The following is a 25,792-nucleotide window of genomic DNA, read 5'->3' as shown; positions in this document are numbered from 1 at the left end:
GCCTTTTGTCTAAGAAAGGTAAATATTTAAGAATCAGAATCCAATCCAATCGACTTTATTTAAAATGGAATCAGAAATACTTCTTTACTACTAATACTAATATTTCTACTTCATTATAATCTTTTTAATTTAAACCTTTTTTAATTTATTGTATGCTGTTTTGTTTGACTTTTCTGGTTTTTATTGATTTTTTTTCATGTCTCTGTGCAGCATAAAAAATGGTTAGTTTCTGGTGTAACACCGATGTTGTCTTACAACTAATAAAATGGCTTAAAATCACTTAAAACTACTTTTTTTTCCCACCAAGCAAATCTCCTGATAAATATTAATTTACACCCATGCTTCCACAACATGTAAAGATCTGACGTGCACACACGGAGTAAGTGAAGAGGAATTTGCTTGTGGAAAAGGGTCTAAATTTAGTTAGAATAGAGGTCAATTCTGCCCTTTTAGAGCATATTTTGGAATGCTTTTGATTGTCTGTCCTGGACTCATGCTTTTAAAATGAAACTGAGACGGCAGTGAACTTCAGGTTCAGGAATTATTATCTATGCTTTTCTGAAAACATGCGAGTTGAATCAAATGTTGAAAGAACTGTTAGAATATGGACCAAGAGAATTCTGTGCAGGATCACCTGCGGCGTGGAGTCTGGGAGGGAAGTGACACAAGCATTGTTTTGGTGACAGAAGATACACACTGGAGCTTTAATATTACAAAAAAATCAATGTATGGGCCTTGAGAAAGCTCAGACATGTGGCTGCAAGTGTCCCCAAAACCACCTCCGAATGATTATTTTAGTAGGGTCTGTACCCTTGACCTTTCAGTTGAAAGACACCCTGGTCTACCACTGAACCACAGACAAAATACAAACAACCTATTTGTGTGATTAAATAACAAACAATGTACAGTAGCTCAAACCAGGACACCATGACAAGATTTACTTTGATCAATGTACAACCTAATGTTATTCTGCACTGATAAAAATATTGTGCTCAATTGATTTAAAAAAATGAAGGCAACTTCATTTGGTTGCAGAATAATTGTGTCGCTGTAATAAGAGTAGTAGTCGTATAAAGTACTTGGTTTCTTGAAAAATTCCTTGTTCATGTAACAAAGAATTCCAAGCAAACTTTACTCAGAAAACCATTTCCTGACAACAATGACTTCCATTAAAGGGATACTTCATTTTTGTATTTATATGGGTATTATTTGAAAATAGTAATTGACTTATTTGTCATCATTAGTACATAATCCATCTCTGTAAATTACATGCATTTAAATGTTCTAATAAGCCCCTTGAACATCAAATGTACATGTAACATGGGTCAACATAGTGCAATATAGTGAAGAAAGACTAAATCAAAACTGAACATTGCCCACATTATTTTTCACTTAGCCGGACAACAACAGCATTTGACATCGTCAATACATCTACAAATCAGACGGGTTCACATCACTTGGTCCACCCCAACATTCAATTTTCAGATAAAAAACATAGAAATTGATGCAATTTTGAGCATAGTTGACCAGAACAATTAGCAACAAGAGTATTTTAAAGAACATCAACACAATTCAGGCGTCCAGTAAAACATTTCAACTCTGACGACCTGTTGCACAGTTGGTTTGACATAATTCAATAAAGTGGTTTAAGTGCATAACAGTTGTTTTATTTTGAATATCAAACTCATACTGGTCATTTACACAGACTGTAGATGAAGTGTGTGTTGTCTGTTGAGAGTGACGTCAGTTGTTCAGTGAGTCCTTTGCCTTTTCCTTCCTGTAATCATTTCTCTTGTTTACTTTTGAACTTTTTACTTCTGGACGAATGAGACTTGGTCCAGTGAAACCTTCAGCTGATATCTATGCTTCTAAAACAGTTCCAGCTCACATGCAGGTTGTTCATGACTGAACTACACAGGAAATGATCGTTGTCGAAGTGAAAGTGAAACTTTTCTGTGACTTTTCTTTCAGTCGCCATTTTAACTACGCAGCACAAGGTCACAAACGGTGAGTGTTGACTTAATTTACTCAAAGAAAATGACTTTGGTAGAAGTTGAGGTAACTTTTTTATAATATTACTCAAGTAAAGGCCTAAAGTACATGACATTTACTCTACTCGTGTATCAGTTGTCATCTTATGATATAAAATGTACTTACGTTTTAAAAAGTATCTATAAATAAAGTATAGTACAGGTACGTGGATTTTGTACTAAAGGACAACAACGTAGTATTTGTACTTTGTTACATTACAACACTGCTTAATCCTGACAGATTATAATGGAAATGGAAGTCAGTCGTTATTTGTTTTTCCTAAATGTGAAGTGCGCCACGTTCTCCCCTTTACGTTATTTTACTCTAACGGTCCAAGCAGTCCATTTCTGGTTTTTAAAATAAAGTCCGGTAAAAAGCGAACACAATGTTCAATTAGATTAAATAATCCAAGAGACTATATATGATCATTTTGATACAAAATTAAATAACTATGTCAAATGAAACGCATTAGTAAAATGTATTTTATTTAATTGAAAAAAAAAGACATCATTTAGTAGGTTTTAAGTAAGTACTTAATTCACAAGTAGTATGAAATACTTTTACTGTGTACTTTTGGAGAAAACCAGGGTCAAAGTTGACTTGAACAAAACTGGGGTTATTTGTCTATTTAGTCTATTTGTCTTAGTAGTATCAAATCCTAATTTCTTAATAATAGTTTATGGTTTCAATGTTATAGGACAAATTACTTTATTTACGTAATACACAATTAGTATGATGTACTTTTACTGTGTACCTTTGGAGAAATCCAGGGTCAAAGCTTAGCACCATCTACTGGACATAGGCTGCTATGGCACACAAATGTCACTCAATCACCTTCACTGTGGCCACAGAAGATTGAGCTCCATGCAAGTAACATGAAGTGCAGATTTCATAAAACACCTTCTCTAACAGAAAACTCCGGTTGTGTTTCAGTTTTCTCTCGTGTGATTGGTCACTGGACTGAACACAGATCCACATCAGACGTCCTCCAGGAAACAGGAATGAAGAGGCAACTCTTTAAAGTGCAAATATGATGCTTTCAGTGGAGCAGTGTTAAGTAAGTGAGGAGCTCATTTGCACAAACTAATGAGAAAAAGTGCTTTTTATATATTAGGTTTACAATAAGTTATATAAGTTATTTTACTCAAACGAGCTCTGTAAATATGTGTGTGTGTGTCTCAGAATGACTGAAGTCCCGCAGATGAGTGATTGTGTGGAGAAAGACGAGGACAGAGCAGAGTCTCCAGGACCCAGCTGTCTGCCTGTGAAGAGTGACCGGTCTATGGGACAACCTCCAAACCTCAGTCATGAACCTGGAGCCTCAGAGACAAAGTAAGAGACAGTTTGTCCAGTGAAGTGTGTTAGCAGCAGATCATTCCAGGTGGCAGTAATGCACCTTTCAGCTGTTTGACCAACCGTCATAAAAACTTTTATTATGAGGAAATGTGAAAATAATAATATGAACAAATACAAACAGAAGATCGGGCTCATCTTATAGTGAATGAAATTAGAATCAGTGAAATTAATTTATAACAGAATAGATTAGAATGCCCTTTATTGTCATAACTCTGACTACTTCTACAACTACATCAAACAGATTAAAACTGATGATGTGAATCAAAAATCATCTCCTTAGTTTTCATTAGTGTTCAGCATGAGATGATGATTCGTACACCACGACCTGAACAAGTCAGTCTCTCTGTAACAGAGGGATGGACAGTCATCAGCATGTAGAAGACTCAGAATTATGGTATTATCAGAACATTTTTGAAATATAATTTTACGAAGTTACCGCTTTTACACCCATTTGTGTCCAGAGTGAGTCCAGAGTGTGTGTGTGTGTGTGGGTTTTCTCCGGGTTCTCTGGATTCCTCCCAAAGTCCAAAAACATGCAATTGGAATCTGTAAATTGACTGTAGTTGAGAGTGAATGGTTGTTTGTCTCTATATTTGTCTCTGTGATGGACTGGCCATCTGTCCAGGGTGTGACCCCGCCTGAGCTGAGACTGGCACCGTGACCCTTGTGTGGAGGATAAAGCGGTAGAAGATGGATGGATGTTGGTTTGGAACGAGAACAGACTGGGACACTTGTTAAACTTTGTAGGAACATTGTTGACATTGACTTGATTGACCTTGGCCCTAGTTTCCATGTATGATAATACAACGCTTCCATAGCTCTGGGACAATAGGATTCTCTATCAGTTTATCAAAGATAGCACAGAAAGCATCACTAAGTTCAGAAGAGCAATTTTTTTAGCACATACTCTGATAAACCATCAGGTCCTGTAGATTTCTTACTGCCGTCATGTCTGTAGTGACTTGTTTTTAACAAAAAATAAAAACAACAAAACGAACCTAAGCCACTGAGGGGCTGCTATACTGGTACTTGATGGTAGTTGACGCGTCGTCTTCCGGGCCCAATGAATGAATGAAACACATGAGCGTTGTATGCAGTCACCAAACATTTATTTATGGTTTGCGCTCCAAACGAGCGACATCCGCCTAAACTGTGCAGACACTATCATAAACTCTATACCTTAATGCAAATGCCAAACAAATGGCTCACATGTTTGCAATTCCACAAAAATGGCAACAACAAAGCAGATGATGGTCAAAAACTGTGTTCTTCCCCCAGTAAGCAGCACACCTGCCGAGTGATTACCTGCTATTCTATTTAGTAATTTTCTGCACCACCTACTGTGGCTTCCAGGTATTACATAAATGAACGGATAAGCCAAATAAATGTCTCTAACGATGTCTAAATGCTGACTGTACCTGTAGAGGATCAATTTTTACACAGAGATCAGCGACCACAAGCTGTAAATCTGTCAATGAGGGTGTCACATGTGGATCATCTAATCTAGAGAAAAGAAATCATTCAAGATCATTCCCTTGTGTCTAAACAAAGACCATCATCAGTGATGGATGCGATGTGAATAAAACCCTGTTTGTGTTTGCAGAGGTCAGAACCAGAGACAGAGAGCGGAGTCTCCAGGACCCAGCTGTCTGTCTGTGAAGAGTGACCGGTCTATGAATCAACCTCCAAATGTCAGTCATGAACCTGGAGCCTCAGAGACAAAGTAAGAGACAGTTTGTCCTGTGTCATGAAGAACACCATTCTCATGTTACTGTCAGTGTGAAAGTTGTTGTTACGTCTGTCTCAGCCACACACATGTCCACCTGTCCCTGACATGTTAGTAATAAAGAAATGTCTTCACAGACACATTTCTGTGGACGAGCACACGTCCTTCTGTCCTCTGTGTCAGGACGTCCTGAAGGATCCAGTCCCCACCAGCTGTGGTCACTGGTTCTGCAGACGCTGCATCTCCTCAAGTCCACAAGGAGACTCCTGCTGTCCCCAGTGTGGGAAAAAACCCAGAACAGGACATGGACCACAGACCATCAGTGTACAGAGTAAGACTCGTAAGGAGAGCAGCTCCCATCAGCACTAGCACACTTTAGAAATGTAAAAACAGGAGAAGAATGTTTAAAAGTTAAAGATGTTACTCATTTTAACTCATGTGATCATGAAGAGGATGGTGTTAAACTCTCTGCTGCCCCCTGTAGGTTCAAGAAATTCAGGTTTACACAAATGTTCCTGCTTTTCTATCATTATTGTTCTCTTGTATGCAGATGATACTCTTTCCTTCACAATCATCACAGTTATTCTAGAATGATTCAGTCTTTCAGAATAAAGTTATTTAAGTAATTACAGTGAAAATGACTGTAGTTTTTCATTTGACAACAAACAACGTAAAACCACAAGGTCACAGAAAAACATGACATTTTTTCTGTGGCTGATGAAAATAATCATAGCTGCTCAGATTCTTTCTTCAGTCTGACTTCTGACCTCTCTTGTCTTTCAGCAGATGTTGGTCTGCAGGAGGTTCTACATGAACATAAGATGAGTCTGAGGAGGAGATTTGAACATGTGACTGAAGGAACTGATGGAGGAGGAAGTAGAACCCTCCTGAACAGGATCTTCAATGAGCTCTACATCACAGAGGGACAGAGTGAAGAGGTCAATACTCAACATGAGGTGATGCAGCTGGAGACAACCTCCAAGAAGAAGACGGTCCAGGACACTCCCATCAAGTACTGCGACATCTTTAAAGCCTTACCTGACCAGCAGGGGAGCATCAGAGTTGTCCTGTCCAACGGTGTCGCTGGTGTTGGAAAAACCTTCACAGTGCAGAAGTTCACTCTGGACTGGGCCGAGGGTTTGGAAAACCAGGACGTGAATCTGCTGATTGTGCTTTCGTTCAGGGAGCTGAACCTGGTCAGAGATGAGCAGCACAGTCTTCTCACACTGCTCCATGTTTTCTATCCAACATTACAGAAGGTCAGAGCAGAGGAGCTCGCTGTGTGTAAACCTTTGTTCATCTTTGACGGCCTGGATGAAAGCAGACTCTCACTGGACTTCAACAGCAGGTCGCTTGTTTCTGACGTCACACACAGGTCATCAGTCAACGTGCTGCTGACCAACCTCATCCAGGGGAATCTGCTTCCCTCGGCTCTCATCTGGATAACTTCCCGACCTGCGGCGGCCAATCAGATCCCTCCTACATGTGTTGACAGGGTAACAGAAGTACGAGGCTTCACTGACGACCAGAAGGTCGAGTACTTCAGGAAGAGATCCAGAACTGAAGATATGTCCAGCAGAATCATCTCACACATCAAGACGTCCAGGAGCCTCCACATCATGTGTCAAATCCCAGTCTTCTGCTGGATCAGTGCTACAGTTCTGGAGCACATGTTGACCACAGAGCAGAGAGGAGAGCTGCCCAAGACCCTGACAGACCTGTACTCACACTTCCTGCTGGTTCAGACAAAGAGAAAGAAGAACAAGTACGATAAAGGATCTGAGACGAGTCCACAGGAACTGATGGAGGCAGACAGGGACTTTCTTCTGAAGCTGGGGAAGCTGGCCTTTGAACATCTGCAGAAAGGAGACATCATGTTCTACCAAGAAGACCTGGAGCAGTGTGGTCTTGATGTGACAGAGGCCTCGGTGTACTCAGGAGTTTGTACAGAGATCTTCAGAGGAGAGAGCGTGATCTTCCAGAAAACGGTCTACTGCTTTGTTCATCTGAGCGTTCAGGAGTTTCTAGCCGCAGTCTACATGTTCCACTGTTTCACCAACAGGAAGACAGAGGTAGTGCAGGACTTCTTCAGAAAAGAAGATGGTGATGATGATGGTGGTGGTTACACTTCTCTGGATGTCTTCCTGAAAGGAGCCATGGAGAAATCACTTCAAAGTGAAAATGGTCACCTGGACCTGTTTGTTCGCTTCCTTCATGGACTGTGTCTGGAGTCCAACCAGAGACTCTTAGGAGGTCTGCTGGGTCAGACTCAGAACAGTCCAGAAATCATCCAGAGAGTCATTGAGAACCTGAAGGAGATGAACACAGACAACATCTCACCTGACAGAAGCATCAACATCTTCCACTGTCTGACAGAGATAAACGACCAATCAGTGCATCAGAAGATCAAAGAGTTCATGAAGTCAAAGGACAGAGGACAGAAACTCTCTGAGATCCACTGCTCAGCTCTGGCCTACATGTTGCAGATGTCTGAGGAGGTTCTGGATGAGTTGGACCTGAACAAGTACAACACAACGGTCCAGGGAAAACGCAGACTAATTCCAGCTGTGAGGAACTGCAGGAAGGCTCGGTGAGTTCAGACATGATCACTAACATCATCAATCAGTGATGATTAATGGTTTGATTGATCAAATATTCTTCTCACTTTGTGAGTCCGCTGTGTTGTTTTTCTGCAGATGTTTTAAATGTTGAAAGTTTAAAGTGCACATTTATCAGCTGGTTGCGATTCTTGCTTTGAACTGAATGAAAACACTTTTTAGACCTCACTGTGGACGTTTACATGGTTTAAAGCAAACCCAAAGACCTGATCAGATCCAGAGTCTGCTGACTTTACATTAAGACACAGAGTATTCAAGTGACGTTAGCTCGTCAATAACCACCATCAGCTGTGAAGTCAGTGCTGATCGGGTCTGTGTCTCTGGGCTGGGTCGGACCAACATGTCTGAGTTTGACATGAGTCCAGGTCCCAGGTGTGCTCCACACACTCAGTCTGTGGACATGATGGACACCTCACTGTGACTCCATGTTCATGTAGAACTTGAAAGATGTTTCATGTCAAACACAACAAGAGAAGACGTTGATGAAAATGTCAACATGTCTTCTCATGTGTGTGTTTTTCACCTTTGATATTTTTCTAGAATCACAGACTGGATTATTGTGAACTTTCAGAGACTCAGTGTGAAGTCCTGGTCTCAGCTCTGAACACATGATCAAACACTGACAGGTTTCAAACAGCAACTTCTCATGTTTTATTCTTTATTCAGGTTGAGGGACTGCAGTTTGTCAGAGATCAGCTGTTCTTCTCTGGTCTCAGCTCTGAAGTCCAACTCCTCCCACCTGAGAGAACTGGACCTGAGCTGGAACTATTATCTGCAGAATTCAGGAGTGAAGGTGCTGTGTTCTGGACTGGAGAGTCCACATTGTAGACTGAAGACTCTAAAGTGAGTTCACTGACTGAAGCTGTTGTTGTTTTTTAAACTTTCATTTCATTAACATTAAACTCATTTGATTCACTGATGAATGAATGAAACACCCACACTTTCTCACTCACACACACACACACAGTCATTGTCTAAAGTCTCATGTTTTATTCGTCATTCAGGTTGAGGGGCTGCAGTTTGTCAGAGATCAGCTGTTCTTCTCTGGTCTCACTTCTGAGGTCCAACTCCTCCCACCTGAGAGAACTGGACCTGAGTAAGAACAAGGATGTGAGGGATTCAGGAGTAAAGCTGCTGTGTTCTGGACTGGAGAGTCCACATTGTGGACTGGAGACTCTGAAGTGAGTTCACTGACATAAGCTGCTGTTGTTTTTTTAAACTTTCATTTCATTAACGTTAAACTAATTTGATTCACTGATGAATGAATGAAACGCACACACACACTTTCTCTCTCTCTCACACACAGACACACAGTCGTTGTCTAAAGTCTCATGTTTTATTCGTTATTCAGGTTGAGGGGCTGCAGTTTGTCAAAGATCAGCTGTTCTTCTCTGGTCTCAGTTCTGAGGTCCAACTCCTCCCACCTGCGAAAACTGGACCTGAGTGACAACAAGAATCTGCAGGATTCAGGAGTGTTTCTGCTGTGTTCTGGACTGGAGAGTCCACATTGTAGACTGGAGACTCTGAAGTGAGTGGCCAGTATCGGTGTGATGTGCTCACGTTTGCTCTTTCCAGTCAGAAGGCGTGCTGCAGCGTTCTGCACGAGTTGCCGGGAGGTAGCCTTTGACCTTTGCTAAAATTCTGAGTTTGTAAAAACTATTCCTGATTACAGATTTCACACGTTGTCAAATTGAAAAGCACTGTCAAAGGTCACACCAAGGTTTTTTACCGATGAATGGATGTTAGCAAAAGAGGACCCTAACAGACCAGAGAGACAGTCAGGGACATTGTGTCCAAAAATAATGATTTCAGATTTGTCATCATTTAGATTTAGAAAGTTACTGTTCATCCAGGATTTGACGTCTTTGAAACAGTCAAGCAGAGCCTGAACAGAGGCATGGCAATATGATTTAAAAGACAGGTAGATCTGAACATCATCTGCAACGCAGTGAAAGGCCATTTTAAATTTATTAAAAATGGACCCCAGTGGCAGTATATATATAACAAAAAGAATATAGGGCCCAAGATGGAACCTTGGGGGACTCCAGAAGTGAGAGGGGCTGTGGGTGAGGAGAAATCACCTAAAACAACTGAGAATCTACGATCAGTTAGGTAGGACTGGAACCATGGGAGGGTTGAGTCTGTGATGACTACACATTGTTTTAAGCGCGATAAGAGAATTCTGTGATTAACATCATAAGCTGCAGTTAGGTCCAGGAGCACCAAAACAGCATAGCTACTTGAGTCAACGGTAAGCAAGAGAGCTGTTTCCGTGTTTGACTGAAACGTTTCATAAATCTCATTTCTGATAAGAAAAGATTGCAACTGGTTAAAAAAGACTTTTTCTAAAATCTCACACACACAGTCGTTGTCTAAAGTCTCATCTTTTATTCTTTATTCAGGTTAAGGGGCTGCAGTTTGTCAGAGATCAGCTGTTCTTATCTGGTCTCATCTCTGAAATCCAACCCCTCCCACCTGAGAGAACTGGACCTGAGTGGGAACTATCTGCAGGATTCAGGAGTGAAGCTTCTGTCTGATCTTGTGAAGAGTCCAGACTACAGACTGGACACTCTGAAGACACAGACTACAGACGACACTCTGAAGATGCAGAGTCCAGACGACAGTCTGGGGTCAGTAGAGTGTTAAGAGTCAGTGTCCACTTTGATCATTGCTATATTAATCACAGTCTGTTTCCTTAGTGAAGCTGTGAGAATAGTGACACACACACACACACACACTCTGTCTATTGGTGCTTTTCCACTACACTTTTGGAACCTTGTCAGAGCAGGTACTAAAAAAACACACCAAGTACCAGGTACTATCACTGATGGAATAGAGAAATAAATGCGTCGAGTGTTGTGGAAAAGTACCTTATGGTTTTAATGACCTTTGGTCCTCACAAAGCAACAAATACAAGAACACACACATACGTGAATCCTCAAATCCAACCCACAGATGTGTTTCCTAATGTCCCGCCCCCATGAGGTTAGGGTTCAGGTTCTGCTCTTTCCTGATGTCACTGAACTGAGTCTCCCCACAGTGTTTGACCTGTGACATGAAAACGTCTTCCACAACCTCACCTTGGTAGCAGAGTCTGGCTGTTGCTCATCCACTTTCAAGACGTTTCTACCTGTTGAGTCTTATTGGTGAATCAAACACCTGACTATAATCCAACAGAACTGATGCTGGTCTGAAGGCAGAGGGCGCTCACACCAACTGTCGTATACATTCAAAAATCACAGTTACTTTATGATGACATCATGAGTGTTTGGTAAATGAGTGATTGTAAAGTAAAATGATAAATGTAACACGTGAACATGAAGCAGCTCTGAACTGGACTGAATCACTGCTGTGACTCTGACTCGTCTTCTCTCAACAGGCGGGAGTGATGATGATCTTCATCCTGAGTCCTGCTCTGTGACGCAGCTTCAGCAGACCTGGGACAAAAAATCATCTGAAAAACAAACCAACCCAAACACAAACGCCGATGGTGTCGTTTTTCTGTGGCCATGACGCTGTGACATCACTTTTAACATCATCAGCTCGGTCCTGTCGTCCTGAACCTGCGACATTTCACATATTCATAACATTCTTTCTGAAACGTCCGAGGTCTTCGATCCATGTGAAACAAAAAAAATAAAAACAACATATATATATATATATATAGATAGATAGATATACATATACATACACACACAAGACTAGTCAAGTCCACCGGGTGGCTTCTGGGATACACTACGATTTGACTGCTGAAGGAGAAGCACTTCGTCTACGTTAGCTCCGTATATGAGAGTGGAAATATTATATTATATATATATTATTATAATATATCAGTGGACTTTCCATGGTGGTGACTGGCAGTCATTTTATTTCACATTAGGTAAGCCTGTAAACCGTATGTCAGTTAATCTGCTACAAGTTTAATACATGTCTTTTTTAATGCACTTTGTGATGTGTTTGTGCTGTTCGTCAGTAGCTAGTTAGCAGCTAGTTAGCTTGTCACGGAGAAGTGTGGGTGTCGTTAAAACAAATATACCACCGCTCTATTATTCAAATGTTATAATGAGTGTTAAAATAATTTCTGTGAAGTGTTGAATGTCACTTATGCACTGTTTTCTAATGTTTTTTTTACACATGTTAAGTTTTCACATTAGCGCGGTTGGCGGGGAGAGAGTGAGTGAGAATGAGAGAGAGACTTCAGGTCTGGTTCTGGATGAATGTCGCTTGCTAAGCCAGTAAGATTCCTACACTAAGGATTTCGGAGTCCAACTTATATATTTTCTTTTGAGCTAAACTCTAACTGTGAATAAATAAATTAGTGGGCCCACAGAAAATTTAAATTAGAAATTAAATTTCTGGACAGAATATTTCTTTTATTATTATTTTGGTTGGGGAAATTGTATACAATCTGTCAACTGTTTTTTTTTATGTCAAAAAAACAATTTGATATCGAAAGACAATACAACTGTGTGAGTTTATGTGTGTGAAATCAATCGTTTTCCATAGCTAAAAAGATATCAGTTATGTAGTTCACTCAATTCATAACTGTGTCCTCTTTAAGAAGGTCTCGAACCAGGAGACTGCATATTTCTATTTTATTTAAAGTGGTGATCCCAGACCCCTTTGAGCTTATATGATCATATTTACATGTAAGTTTACGGGTTAAAGTATAACCTGGTTACAACAACATTAAACATCTGCCTTTATCACATAATCATCATTTGAGGTCAGTGCATGATCCTGATTAAAAACAAATAAAAACAACAGCTTCAATTAAATAATCCATAATGTGTTTGTAACTTTACACTTTCAGAAGTAAAATAATTATAATAATAAATAAATATTTCGGTATTTTGCAATACACTAGAGGACGCTGCAGGACTACAGTATTTTGCCGAGCGGCCGTCCATGTTGTGTCATCCTGTGTTAATCGGAATACCCGAGGTAATAAATAAGAAGACACAAAAGAAGGCAATTAACCATTTTTTAACTTTTTAAACAACAGAACTATCTCAATATGAAAAGAAGGTCAGAATGTTCGAGACTACATATCACAGTCTAATCACAATCTGATCGTATATCTGAAATGATATCTAATTAGTATTACGTATCATCTCATCACTGTGGGATGTAATAACATAACATAAATAACACAAGTTCGAAAAGTTTGACAAACGTTATAAAACGCCGTAGAAGTAACTGAAAGATTGTCCTCTGGCGTCGATGTCTCACTCACTGGAACGTGCAGGCGTTAGTGGCCCAAAATATATTATATCTCTATCATCTGGTTGCTTTCCGGACTCTCTTAAAGAGGCCAGAGTGACCCCCCTCCTTAAAAAACCCACCCTTGACCCGTCTGAAGTAAATAACTACAGACCTGTCTCTCTACTTCCTTTTCTCTCCAAAACTCTGGAGCGTGCTATCTTTAATCAACTCTCCTCCTACCTTCACCGGAACAACCTTCTTGATCCTCTTCAGTCTGGTTTTAAAGCAGGTCACTCGACCGAAACTGCACTTCTTGCTGTCACTGAGCAACTCCACACTGCCAGGGCTGCCTCTCTCTCCTCTGTGCTCATCCTCTTGGACCTTTTTGCAGCGTTTGACACAGTTAACCACCAGATCCTGACTTCCTCCCTTCAAGAACTAGGTGTCTCAGGCTCTGCACTTACCCTACTCTCGTCCTATCTTCAAAACCGAACATACAGAGTAACCTGGAGAGGATCTGTGTCGGAACCCTGTCCTCTAGCTACTGGGGTCCCTCAGGGTTCTGTCTTGGGCCCTCTCCTCTTCTCTCTATACACCAACTCTCTTGGTTCTGTTATTCTCTCTCATGGTTTTTCCTATCACAGCTACGCCGATGACACCCAACTCATTCTCTCTTTTCCCAGCTCCAACACACAGGTAGCAGAACGGATCTCCACTTGTCTGACCGACATCTGTCAGTGGATGTCTGACCATCACCTGAAACTCAATCTCGACAAGACTGAGTTTCTTTTTCTCCAAGGAAAGGGCTCTCCCACCACAGATCTAACCATCACCCTCGAAAACTCTGTGGTAACTCCTTCTCATACCGTAAGGAACCTGGGTGTGACACTTGATGACGATCTCTCCCTCACTGCCAACATTACTGCAACAGCTCGATCTTGCCATATCTTCAGAAGGATACGGCCTCTTCTAACCCAGAAGGCGGCACAGGTTCTGGTCCAGGCTCTTGTTATCTCACGCTTGGATTACTGCAACTCCCTCCTGGCTGGTCTCCCTGCGTGTGCCATACGACCTCTGCAACTCATCCAGAATGCAGCAGCTCGACTGGTCTTCAACCTACCAAAATTCTCCCACACTACACCGCTCCTCCGCTCCCTTCACTGGCTTCCTGTAGCTGCTTGCATCCGCTTCAAGACTCTAGTGCTTGCGTTCCATGCTACAAACGGATCCGGTCCAGCCTACATCCAGGACATGATCAAAACCTACACCCCAGCCCGCCCACTCTGCATCGACAAACCGGCTCGCTGCCCCCTCACTGAGAGGATCGCAGAGGCACTCGCAGAACTCGAGACTGTTCACTGTCCTCGCTCCCAAATGGTGGAACGATCTCCCCATCGACATCCGGACATCTGAAAGCCTCCACATCTTCCGCCGCCCACTAAGATGACGACAAAAAAAAGAAAGAAAAAAAAAACGTATACATCGCACTTATGACTAGCACTTCATAGTTTGGTTTACTTGAAGGTCTTACTTACTTCTAGCTCTTAGTTGTACCCAAATGTTTAAATGCACTTATTGTAAGTCGCTTTGGATAAACGCGTCTGCTAAATGACATGTAATGTAATATCTGCAGTGATAGGAAACTACAATAAAGAATGAATAGAAAAAGTGAAGTGAAACTTAGCGATAAACGTGAAAATTCTCTTGCACCATTACATACAAGAACAGTAATGGATCACTAGTGTGGACACTTCCTCGTTAGTATAGTGGTGAGTATCCCCGCCTGTCACGCGGGAGACGGGGGTTCAATTCCCCGACGGGGAGATTTTTTTCTATGTGGGAGGGGAAAAAGAAATTGAAGCCGTTCTCTTGTAAAGATCTCTCTAAAAATCGGACTTTCTGTTGAACTGTGCCCTCAATTATTATTTGTTGATTTGTATTCATTATTTATTGATGTTGGGCAAACTTCACAAGCCACCTGTGATACTGAGCCTGTCCAATAAAAGCCCTCCCGTTAAGCTGCGTCTCATTACAGGCAGTTCATGCGTGGAGAAGAAGAAGAAGAAAAAAAGAAGAGAAGAAAAGAGTCTTCTTTCTTTTCCCTTCCTTTAAGTTCGGTGCTGATTTGGGTTCAGCAATGTGTCGCCGCTGTATGACCTTGCTCTGCTAACAGCTTATGGGTCCAGGGTAACCCAGAGACAGTTTGCCACCACTGTACCGGTGATGATTAGTATGCTGTAATCACCACGAGTGGACGAGCCGCAGATACGAGTATGGTCGCGGCTCCTGTTTGACGGAGATGAAACAGACATACAGACATGGCATGAGCACAAATACAGAACGGTGAGTGTTGACGTGATTATAACGATAATATCAGGGATGGTTGTAACACCTTGAATTCCTCCAATCAGAAACAACTTAGAGTTACTCCCATCATGCCTTTTTGGCTGTTCACAAACGCGCTGAGCAAGTAGATGTAATTCTACTGTTATCTAAGTTTCACATTCACAATTGTAAATTCACAAACAAAAACAAATTTATCTGTGTACAAAAAAGAACAGTATATATGTAACAGGGTCAGTTATTAAGTAATTTTTTAAGGTACTGCAATTTATTGATCACCTGATATTTATTTTATTTGGCTTTTTATTTTATAATTACACAAAATGTATGTTTTAAGTTTTTATTTTTATATTTTACCCTGACACAGCAGGTTAAGTTGTCATGTGGAACCTTCATGATTTCCTGTTCCCCATGTTCACTTTTGGGGTGCCCACCCAGTATTTAAGGGTGTGTCTGCCCTCACCTCTCCCCTTCTGCTGTTGCATGTTGTGGGAGAGGTACGTGATGTGCGTTTGTGTGATTTCTGTGATTTCTGTATTGTTTAGCATTGTCATTATGCTAATATGGAGATTATCATGCTAAATTTGACAAGCTGTACATGTTTATTTTATAGAGGGCACGTTTCCTGTGTTTCACATGCTGACGGGAGTTTACTTTTACTTTTACTATTACTCAGTAATAAACGGAGACTGCCTCCAAAAGATATCCAGCGTACGGCGAATTCTTCACAACGCAGACCGCAAAACTACACCGGTTACATATATATGAACGATCTCCCCCTCATAGAACAAAAAACTATCAAAACTCTTAATGTATGCTGTAACTTGTAAAGTAAACCGACTGCGCTACGCACTTTTTTTCTTTCCACCTCATTTATTTTTGTTAACTTTTTATGTTAAATGATTTGTTCCATTTCTGATTGCACCAGCATACTTGTACTGTATTTACTAGGAAAACATTGGAAGTTGAATGGAAGTCTCCATAATAATTTGTTTCTCTACTATCCTCTCGGCTTTTATTTTGAATTGAAGCTTTTCCTTTTGGGTCAACTGACTTCCTGTCCTTCACTTCGTTCCTCAGAAGGAAAAAATGGCAAAATAAGTAGTCAAAAAATAAACGGCCCGAAAAAACAAGCCTTGCGATACATGAGGGATATGACTGTCTGTGTTGCACAGTTGGTTTGACATAATTCAATGAAGTAGTTTAAGTGCATAATAGTTTTTTATTTTGAATATCAAACTGACTTAATACCGTTTACACAGACTGTAGATGAAGTGTGTGTTGTCTGTTGAGAGTGATGTCAGTTGTTCAGCGAGTCCTTTGCCTTTTCCTTTGTAATCATTTCTCTTGTTTCTCTTGTTTCTTGTCTCTTTTGAACGGCACAGTCAAAGGTTTTGGCTTGTGGACGAATGAGACTTGATCCAGTGAAACTGATATATTTGCTTCTGAAACAGAGCCAGCACAGTAAGTTAATGTTGTCATTTCCAGAGGGAGGCGAAGTGAAAGTGAAACTACTCTGTGACTTTGGTTCAGTCGCCGTTTTAACTGCGCAGCACACAGACAGAACGGTGAGTGTTGACGTGATTATAACGGTAATATACGATTATATGTGTGTGTATACATATAAGTGAGGAGCTCATTTGCACAAACTAATGAGAAAAAGAGATTTTTATATATTAGGTTTACAATAGGTTTTATAATTTATTTTACTCAAACGAGCTCTGTAACTATGTGTGTGTGTGTCTCAGAATGACTGAAGTCCAGCAGATGAGTGATTGTGTGGAGAAAGACGAGGACAGAGCAGAGTCTCCAGGACCCAGCTGTCTGTCTGTGAAGAGTGACCAGTCTATGGAACAACCTGTAGTCTTCAGTCATGAACCTGGAGCCTCAGAGACAAAGTAAGAGACAGTTTGTCCAGTGAAGTGTGTTAGCAGCAGATCATTCCAGGTGGCAGTGATGCACCTTTCAGCTGTTTGACCAACCGTCATAAAAACTTTTATTATGAGGAAATTTGAAAATAAAATAAATGAAAAAAAATAATAATATGAACAAATACAAACAGAAGATCAGGCTCATCTTATAGTGAATGAAATTAGAATCAGTGAAATTAATTTATAACAGAATAGATTAGAATGCCCTTTATTGTCATTATACAGTGTAAAACGAGGTAATTAGTAATAATAAAGATAATTCCGATTACTTCTACAACTACATCCAACAGATACAACTAAGGAGATGATGTGGATCAAAAATCATCTCCTTAGTGTTCAGCATGAGATGATGATTCGTACACCACGACCTGAACAAGTCAGTCTCTCTGTAACAGAGGGATGGACAGCCATCAGCATGTAGAAGACTCAGAATTATGGTGGCATCGGAACATTTTTTAAATCTAATTTTACTGGAGGATAAAGCAACAGAAGATGGATGGATGTTGGTTTGGAACGAGAACAGACTGGGACACTTGTTAAACTTCGTAGGAACATTGATTGACCTTGACTTGATTGACCTTGGCCATAGTACCATGTATGATAATAGAACGCTTCCATGGCTCTGGAACAATAGGATTCTCTATCAGTTTTTCCAAAATAGCACAGAAAGCATCTCTTAAGTTCAGAAGAGCAATTCTTTTAGCACATACTCTGATAAACCATCAGGTCCTGCAGATTTCTTACTGTCGTCATGTCTAAATGCTGACTGTACCTGTAGAGGATCAATTTTTACACAAAGGTCAGCGACCACAAGCTGTAAATCTGTCAATGAGGGTGTCACATGTGGATCATCAAATCTAAAGAAAAGAAATCATTCAAGATCATTTCCTTGTGTCTAAACAAAGACCATCATCAATGATGGATGCGATGTGAATAAAACCCTGTTTGTGTTTGCAGAGGTCAGAATCGGAGACAGAGAGCGGAGTCTCCAGGACCCAGCTGTCTGTCTGTGAAGAGTGACTGGTCTATGGATGAACCTCCAAATGTCAGTCATGAACCTGGAGCCTCAGAGACAAAGTAAGAGACAGTTTGTCCAGTGTCATGAAGATCACCATTCTCATGTTACTGTTAGTGTGAAAGTTGTTGTTACGTCTGTCTCAGCCACACACATGTCCACCTGTCCCTGACATGTTAGTAATAAAGAAATGTCTTCATAGACACAAGTTTGCCGTTTCTGTGGACGAGCACACGTCCTGCTGTCCTCTGTGTCAGGACGTCCTGAAAGATACAGTCTCCACCAGCTGTGGTCACTGCTTCTGCAGATGCTGCATCTCCTCATACTGGGACCAGTCTGGTCCACCAGGAGACTCCTGCTGTCCCCAGTGTGGGAAAACACCCAGAACAGGACATGGACCACAGACCATCAGTGTACAGAGTAAGACTCGTAAGGAGAGCAGCTCCCATCAGCACTAGCACACTTTAGAAATGTAAAAACAGGAGAAGAATGTTTAAAAGTTAAAGATGTTACTAATTTTAACTCATGTGATCATGAAGAGGATGGTGTTAAACTCTCTGCTGCCCCCTGTAGGTTCAAGAAATTCAGGTTTACACAAATGTTCCTGCTTTTCTATCATTATTGTTCTCTTGTATGCAGATGATACTCTTTCCTTCACAATCATCACAGTTATTCTAGAATGATTCTGTCTTTCAGAATAAAGTTATTTAAGTAATTACAGTGAAAATGACTGTAGTTTTTCATTTGACAACAAACAACGTAAAACAACAAGGTCACAGAAAAACATGACATTTTTTCTGTGGCTGATGAAAATAATCATAGCTGCTCAGATTCTTTCTTCAGTCAGACTTCTGACGTCTCTTGTCTTTCAGCAGATGTTGGTCTGCAGGAGGTTCTACATGAACATAAGATGAGTCTGAGGAGGAGATTTGAACATGTGACTGAAGGAACTGATGGAAGAGGAAGTAGAACCCTCCTGAACAGGATCTTCACTGAGCTCTACATCACAGAGGGACAGAGTGAAGAGGTCAGTACTCAACATGAGGTGATGCAGCTGGAGACAACCTCCAAGAAGAAGACGGTCCAGGACACTCCCATCAAGTACTGCGACATCTTTAAAGCCTTACCTGACCAGCAGGGGCGCATCAGAGTCGTCCTGACCAACGGTGTCGCTGGTGTTGGAAAAACCTTCTCAGTGCAGAAGTTCACTCTGGACTGGGCCGAGGGTTTGGAAAACCTGGATGTGAATCTGCTGATTGTGCTTTCGTTCAGGGAGCTGAACCTGGTCAGAGATGAGCAGCACAGTCTTCTCACACTGCTCCATGTTTTCTATCCAACATTACAGAAGGTCAGAGCAGAGGAGCTCGCTGTGTGTAAACCTTTGTTCACTTTGACGGCCTGGATGAAAGCAGACTCTCACTGGACTTCAACAGCAGGTCGCTTGTTTCTGACGTCACACACAGGTCATCAGTCAACGTGCTGCTGACCAACCTCATCCAGGGGAATCTGCTTCCCTCGGCTCTCATCTGGATAACTTCCCGACCTGCGGCGGCCAATCAGATCCCTCCTACATGTGTTGACAGGGTAACAGAAGTACGAGGCTTCACTGACGACCAGAAGGTCGAGTACTTCAGGAAGAGATCCAGAACTGAAGATATGTCCAGCAGAATCATCTCACACATCAAGACGTCCAGGAGCCTCCACATCATGTGTCAAATCCCAGTCTTCTGCTGGATCAGTGCTACAGTTCTGGAGCACATGTTGACCACAGAGCAGAGAGGAGAGCTGCCCAAGACCCTGACAGACCTGTACTCACACTTCCTACTGGTTCAGACAAAGAGGAAGAAGAACAAGTACGATAAAGCATCTGAGACGAGTCCACAGGAACTGATGGAGGCAGACGGGGACGTTCTTCTGAAGCTGGGGAAGCTGGCCTTTGAACATCTGCAGAAAGGAGACATCATGTTCTACCAAGAAGACCTGGACCGGTGTGGTCTTGATGTGACAGAGGCCTCGGTGTACTCAGGGGTTTGTACAGAGATCTTCAGAAGAGAGAGTGTGATCTTTCAGAAAACGGTCTACTGCTTTGTTCATCTGAGCGTTCAGGAGTTTCTGGCCGCAGTCTACATGTTCCACTGTTTCACCAACAGGAAGACAGAGGTACTGCAGGACTTCTTCAGAAAAGAAGATGGTGATGATGATGGTGGTGGTTACACTTCTCTGGATGTCTTCCTGAAAGGAGCCATGGAGAAATCACTTCAAAGTGAAAATGGTCACCTGGACCTGTTTGTTCGCTTCCTTCATGGACTCTGTCTGGAGTCCACCCAGAGACTCTTAGGAGGTCTGCTGGGTCAGACTCAGAACAGTCCAGAAATCATCCAGAGAGTCATTGAGAACCTGAAGAAGATGAACAAGTACCACATCTCACCTGACAGAAGCATCAACATCTTCCACTGTCTGACAGAGATAAACGACCAATCAGTGCATCAGAAGATCCAAGAGTTCATGAAGTCAAAGGACAGAGGACAGAAACTCTCTGAGATCCACTGCTCAGCTCTGGCCTACATGTTGCAGATGTCTGAGGAGGTTCTGGATGAGTTGGACCTGAACAAGTACAACACAACGGTCCAGGGAAAACGCAGACTGATTCCAGCTGTGAGGAACTGCAGGAAGGCTCGGTGAGTTCAGACATGATCAATAACATCATCAATCAGTGATGATTAATGGTTTGATTGATCAAATATTCTTCTCACTTTGTGAGTCCGCTGTGTTGTTTTTCTGCAGATGTTTTAAATGTTGAAAGTTTAAAGTGCACATTTATCAGCTGGTTGCGATTCTTGCTTTGAACTGAATGAAAACACTTTTTAGACCTCACTGTGGACGTTTACATGGTTTAATGCAAACCCAAAGACCTGATCAGATCCAGAGTCTGCTGACTTTACATTAAGACACAGAGTATTCGAGTGACGTTAGCTCGTTAATAACCACCATCAGCTGTGAAGTCAGTGCTGATCGGGGCTGTGTCTCTGGGCTGGGTCGGACCAACATGTCTGAGTTTGACACGAGTCCAGGTCCCAGGTGTGCTCCACACACTCAGTCTGTGGACATGATGGACACCTCACTGTGACTCCATGTTCATGTAGAACATGAAAGATGTTTCATGTCAAACAACAAGAGATATTTTTGTTTTATCTATCTTATATATCTTTGATATTTTTCTAGAATCACAGACTGGATTATTGTGAACTCTCAGAGACTCAGTGTGAAGTCCTGGTCTCAGCTCTTGCTCAACAGCTCAACACTTAATCAAACTGACTGGTTTCAAGCAGCAACTTCTCTTGCTTTATTCTTTATTCAGATTGAGGGACTCCTATTTGTCAGAGATCAGCTGTTCTTCTGTGGTCTCAGCTCTGAAGTCCAACCCCTCCCACCTGAGAGAACTGGACCTGAGCTGGAACGATGTGCAGGATTTAGGAGTGAAGCTGCTGTGTTCTGGACTGGAGAGTCCACATTGTAGACTGGAGACTCTGAAGTAAGTTCACAGACTTGCCATTAAATTAAAAACTTTAATATTAATGAAACTTTCATTTCATTAATATTAAACTAGTCTAGTCACATATTCATATTATCGCATATCACGATATTTGCCGTCAAATTTGATATTTTTTACGATATCTGATATTGAACGGCTGCCGTGTGTTTTCAGAATTTTATCTTGAAAAGAAAATCCCAACGGAATTGTATTGCGTCATGCACAAAGCGCTTGATACAGCGACATGATGACAGACTTGGTTGCTAAGAAAAATGCAACGTGTTTTGGATATAAAGCCGGTGAAAATGAAGAGTGGGAGAATTTGAATCAGGTCATGTGTCAGAGTCCATCATCCTGCACAGTTTGCTCGACCAGACTCCACAACATCAGCTTGGGAGAAAACTTCCAGCAGCACCGCAAGCAGCTAACAATACTAGAAGCATTTCTCAAAACAGCCGAATATAAAAGAATGAATGCACCACTGCTGTAACCTGCTACCTTGTCAAAACTATGGTTCTGTTTCATGCAGTCTTAAAAACATCATTTAAGGGCAATCATTCAAAATGTCACTTTTTATTTATATAATCAAATATCGCGATATTTCAGCGACACAATATCTAGGTATTTAATTTTGTTATCGCCCAAGTCTACATTAAACTAATTTTATTCACTGATGAATCAATGACAGACACACGCAGTCGTTGTCTAAAGTCTCTTGTTTTATTCTTTTTTTCAGTTTGAGTTGCTGCAGTTTGTCAGAGATCAGCTGTTCTTCTCTGGTCTCAGTTCTGAAGTCCAACTCCTCCCACCTGAGAGAACTGGACCTGAGTCAGAACCAGGATCTGCAGGATTCAGGAGTGAAGCTGCTGTGTTCTGGACTGGAGAGTCCACATTGTGGACTGAAGACTCTGAAGTGAGTTCACTGACTGAAGGCGCTGTTGGTTTTTTTTAAACTTTCATCAGACTCATTTATTTATTTATTTATATGTTTATTTCGGTCATGACATTTAGATCACTCGTCACACATCATCGTAGTGTAGTTCACACAATACACGTAACGGAAAGGGAAAGCGGGAGAAGCCAAAGCTTATCTAGTCCCGCCCCCATTATCATCATACAATACATAATTATTATTTTGACAAAAACATGTTTCAGCATCAGCACTCAGAGATTTAGTCTTGCTCTAGACAGTCAATCAGACTCCATATATGTCTGTACATGTGTCCATAATATTCCGTCGTGAGTGACAGTCCCGACTTGTTGCCTGGCATGTTCAACTTCCCGAAAGTCACAAAATGATCCAATCAATAGAGGTCAATTCATCAGGTTAACTATTAACTTGGTGTAATAGCCCGTTTCGTTTTTTTTTTTTGTTTTTTTTTCCTCTAGTTAACCATCTCATCTGTAGAATTCGCCTTGCTTTGCTTCTCCATTCTTTTCACGTGCTCAAGGGTTGTGGAGATGGCCGATCCTTCTCAGTTTACGATATTGCAGGAACATACCACATCCCAAGGAGAGCATTCCAATTGTCATGAATGTGACTATGTACACATCCTCGACATCCAGTGCGGCAAGGCACACGACTTTCCACTTATCCCAATCCGTCCTGAATGTAGCCAGCCATGAAGGTCCCATCTGGGCAACTAGGTTCACCAGAACCTGCACTTCTTGTTGAGAACACTCTGTCGATCGCATTAAGGGACCAGCTTACCATTTCCATCTTGGATCAATTGATTCTGACATTATTTTTGTTGAGTAAGAATTTACTTATTAAAATTATTGTTTTTGGACTTTTATTTCTTTTTCCCCCTACAAACATTTTTGTGCTGCTCATACAGGGTTTTTGGGTCCCTGTGTTTTGATGCTCAAGCAACACACACACACACACACACACACACACACACGTTGTCTAAAGTCTGATGTTTTATTCTTCATTCATTCAGGTTGAGGAGCTGCTATTTGTCAGATATTAGCTGTTCTTCTCTGGTCTCAGTTCTGAAGTCCAACTCCTCCCACCTGAGAGAACTGGACCTGAGTCAAAACTATGATCTGCAGGATTCAGGAGTGAAGCTGCTGTGTTCTGGACTGGAGAGTCCACATTGTAGACTGGAGACTCTGAAGTGAGTTCACTGACTAAAGCTGCTGTTGTTTTTTTCAAACTTTCATTTCATTAAAATTAAACTCATTTGATTCTCTAACGAATAAATGAATGAAACAAACACACAGTCGTTGTCTAAAGTCTCATGTTTTATTCTTTGTTCAGGTTGAGTAACTGCAGTTTGTCAGACATCAGCTGTGCTTCTCTGGCCTCAGCTCTTAAGTCCAACTCCTCCCACCTGAGAGAACTGGACCTGAGTGAGAACAATCTGCAGGATTCAGGAGTGAAGCCTCTGTCTGATCTTGTGAAGAGTCCGGACTACAGACTGGACACTCTGAGGTCAGTAGAGTGTTAGAGTCCATTTTGATCCAGTGTTTCCTTGAAGTGTGAGAGCAGACAGGCTTCATGATTGGACACTAAGACAAAGAGAGACAGCAGTCGGCCAAATCAGACGCGCCCTGAGCTGCTGGTGATCGTGTGACAAATAAGTTACAATGACACATTCTTTGACCCCCTTCCTTTAGAGTACCAGGGTAAAATGGTACGGACAGGGCGGAGCTGGATTGGCTACACCCACGACATTCAGCTGATTGGCACAGCCCACCCCCCGCCTACCAACCAAAGGTACTGTTCTCAGTGGAAACACAAGCCTGAACCAGGACTTTACCATTCCAAACCGAACCATACCATGATGGAAACACTGCAAAATATCAGCCCAGAGACCTGCTGACATTTTGCTGCACCACAGTTGTTATGTTTTCAAACGATTGGCTTTGTTTCCACGTCTGTGGTTTGGCTTTTGGACGCAATTCTTCCATGAAGACCACTTCTGGTCAGACGTCTCTTGACAGATTTCTTCTGATTTAAAAAGGGAAGTAAGCAGGACGTGTCTTTCATCTGCCACACTAAGTTTCCTTGGCCGTCCACAATTGTCAACGTCGCCCGTGTCTTGGTGCTTCTTCCAAACATCTTGAACGGCACATGTTGAAACCTCAGTCTTTGCCTGGCTGAGACTCTGCTGATGTCGCTGAACGACCTTGTGTCTTGTTGATCTTCTCAGTCTCGCCACAGTGTTTGACCTGTGACATGAAAACGTCTTCCACAACCTCACCTTGGTAGCAGAGTCTGGCTGTTGCTCATCCACTTTCAAGGCGTTTCTACCTGTTGAGTCTTATTGGTGAATCAAACACCTGACTATAATCCTACAGAAGAACTGATGCTGGTCTGAAGGCAGAGGGCGCTCACACCAACTATTGTATACATTCAGAAATCACAGTTACTTTATGATGACATCATGAGTGTTTGGTAAATGAGCGAATGTAAAGTGATAAATGAAACACGTGAATGTGAAGCAGCTCTGAACTGGACCGAAGTCTCTGCTGCTTCACTGACTTCACTCACTGCCGTGACTCTGACTCGTCTTCTCTCAACAGGTGGGAGTGATGATGATCTTCATCCTGAGTCCTGCTCTGTGACGCAGCTTCAGCAGATCTGGGACAAACATCATCTGAAGGACAAACCAAACAAACACAAGCGCTGATGGTGACGTTTTTTCTGTGGCCATGACGCCGTGACATCACTTTTAACCTCGTTAGCTCGGTCCTGTCGTCCTGAACCTGTGACATGTGAACATTTCACATATTCACAACTTCATTCTTTGCGAGACGTTTTCCGTTCACTACCGTGTTACTCCCATCATGCCTTTTTGGCTGTTCACGAACGCGCTGAGCAAGTAGATCTAATTCGACTGTTATCTAAGTTTCACATTCACAGCCAAAAACAAATGTCTCTGTGTTTATAAAAGAAAGTACAGGAAGTACAAAAAGAACAGTGTATATATATCAACGATCTCCCCCTCACAGAACAAAAAACTATCAAAACTCTTAATGTATGCTGTAACTTGTAAACTGACTGCCATACTCTGGCACTTTTTTTTT

At 41.6% G+C, this 25,792-nt stretch overlaps 1 protein-coding gene, 1 non-coding gene and 1 pseudogene across 2 annotated transcripts; all 3 read left to right on the top strand.

Annotated features, from left to right (window-relative positions):
* Positions 1 to 1,775: 1,775 nt before the first annotated feature.
* Positions 1,776 to 25,367, top strand: LOC122775576 (NACHT, LRR and PYD domains-containing protein 12-like). The gene is given in 11 exon segments (XM_044035559.1): positions 1,776 to 2,007; positions 2,965 to 3,088; positions 17,028 to 17,177; positions 18,428 to 18,654; positions 19,098 to 19,610; positions 19,613 to 20,903; positions 21,584 to 21,757; positions 22,494 to 22,670; positions 23,701 to 23,877; positions 24,021 to 24,194; positions 24,380 to 25,367. Coding segments are annotated over 9 exon segments (2,895 nt in total). The 5' UTR covers positions 1,776 to 2,007; positions 2,965 to 3,088; position 17,028; the 3' UTR covers positions 24,393 to 25,367.
* LOC122775575 lies at positions 3,015 to 12,445 on the top strand (annotated as a pseudogene).
* trnad-guc lies at positions 14,689 to 14,760 on the top strand. Its single transcript has one exon. It is a non-coding gene; the product is annotated as a tRNA-Asp (tRNA).
* Positions 25,368 to 25,792: the final 425 nt, after the last annotated feature.

This window comes from Solea senegalensis, linkage group LG10 (genome assembly GCF_019176455.1).
Source record: "Solea senegalensis isolate Sse05_10M linkage group LG10, IFAPA_SoseM_1, whole genome shotgun sequence".
NCBI classification, from domain to species: Eukaryota; Metazoa; Chordata; class Actinopteri; order Pleuronectiformes; family Soleidae; genus Solea; species Solea senegalensis.
Note: the sequence above shows the minus strand (reverse complement) of the source record. Positions and strands in the feature narration are given on the sequence as shown.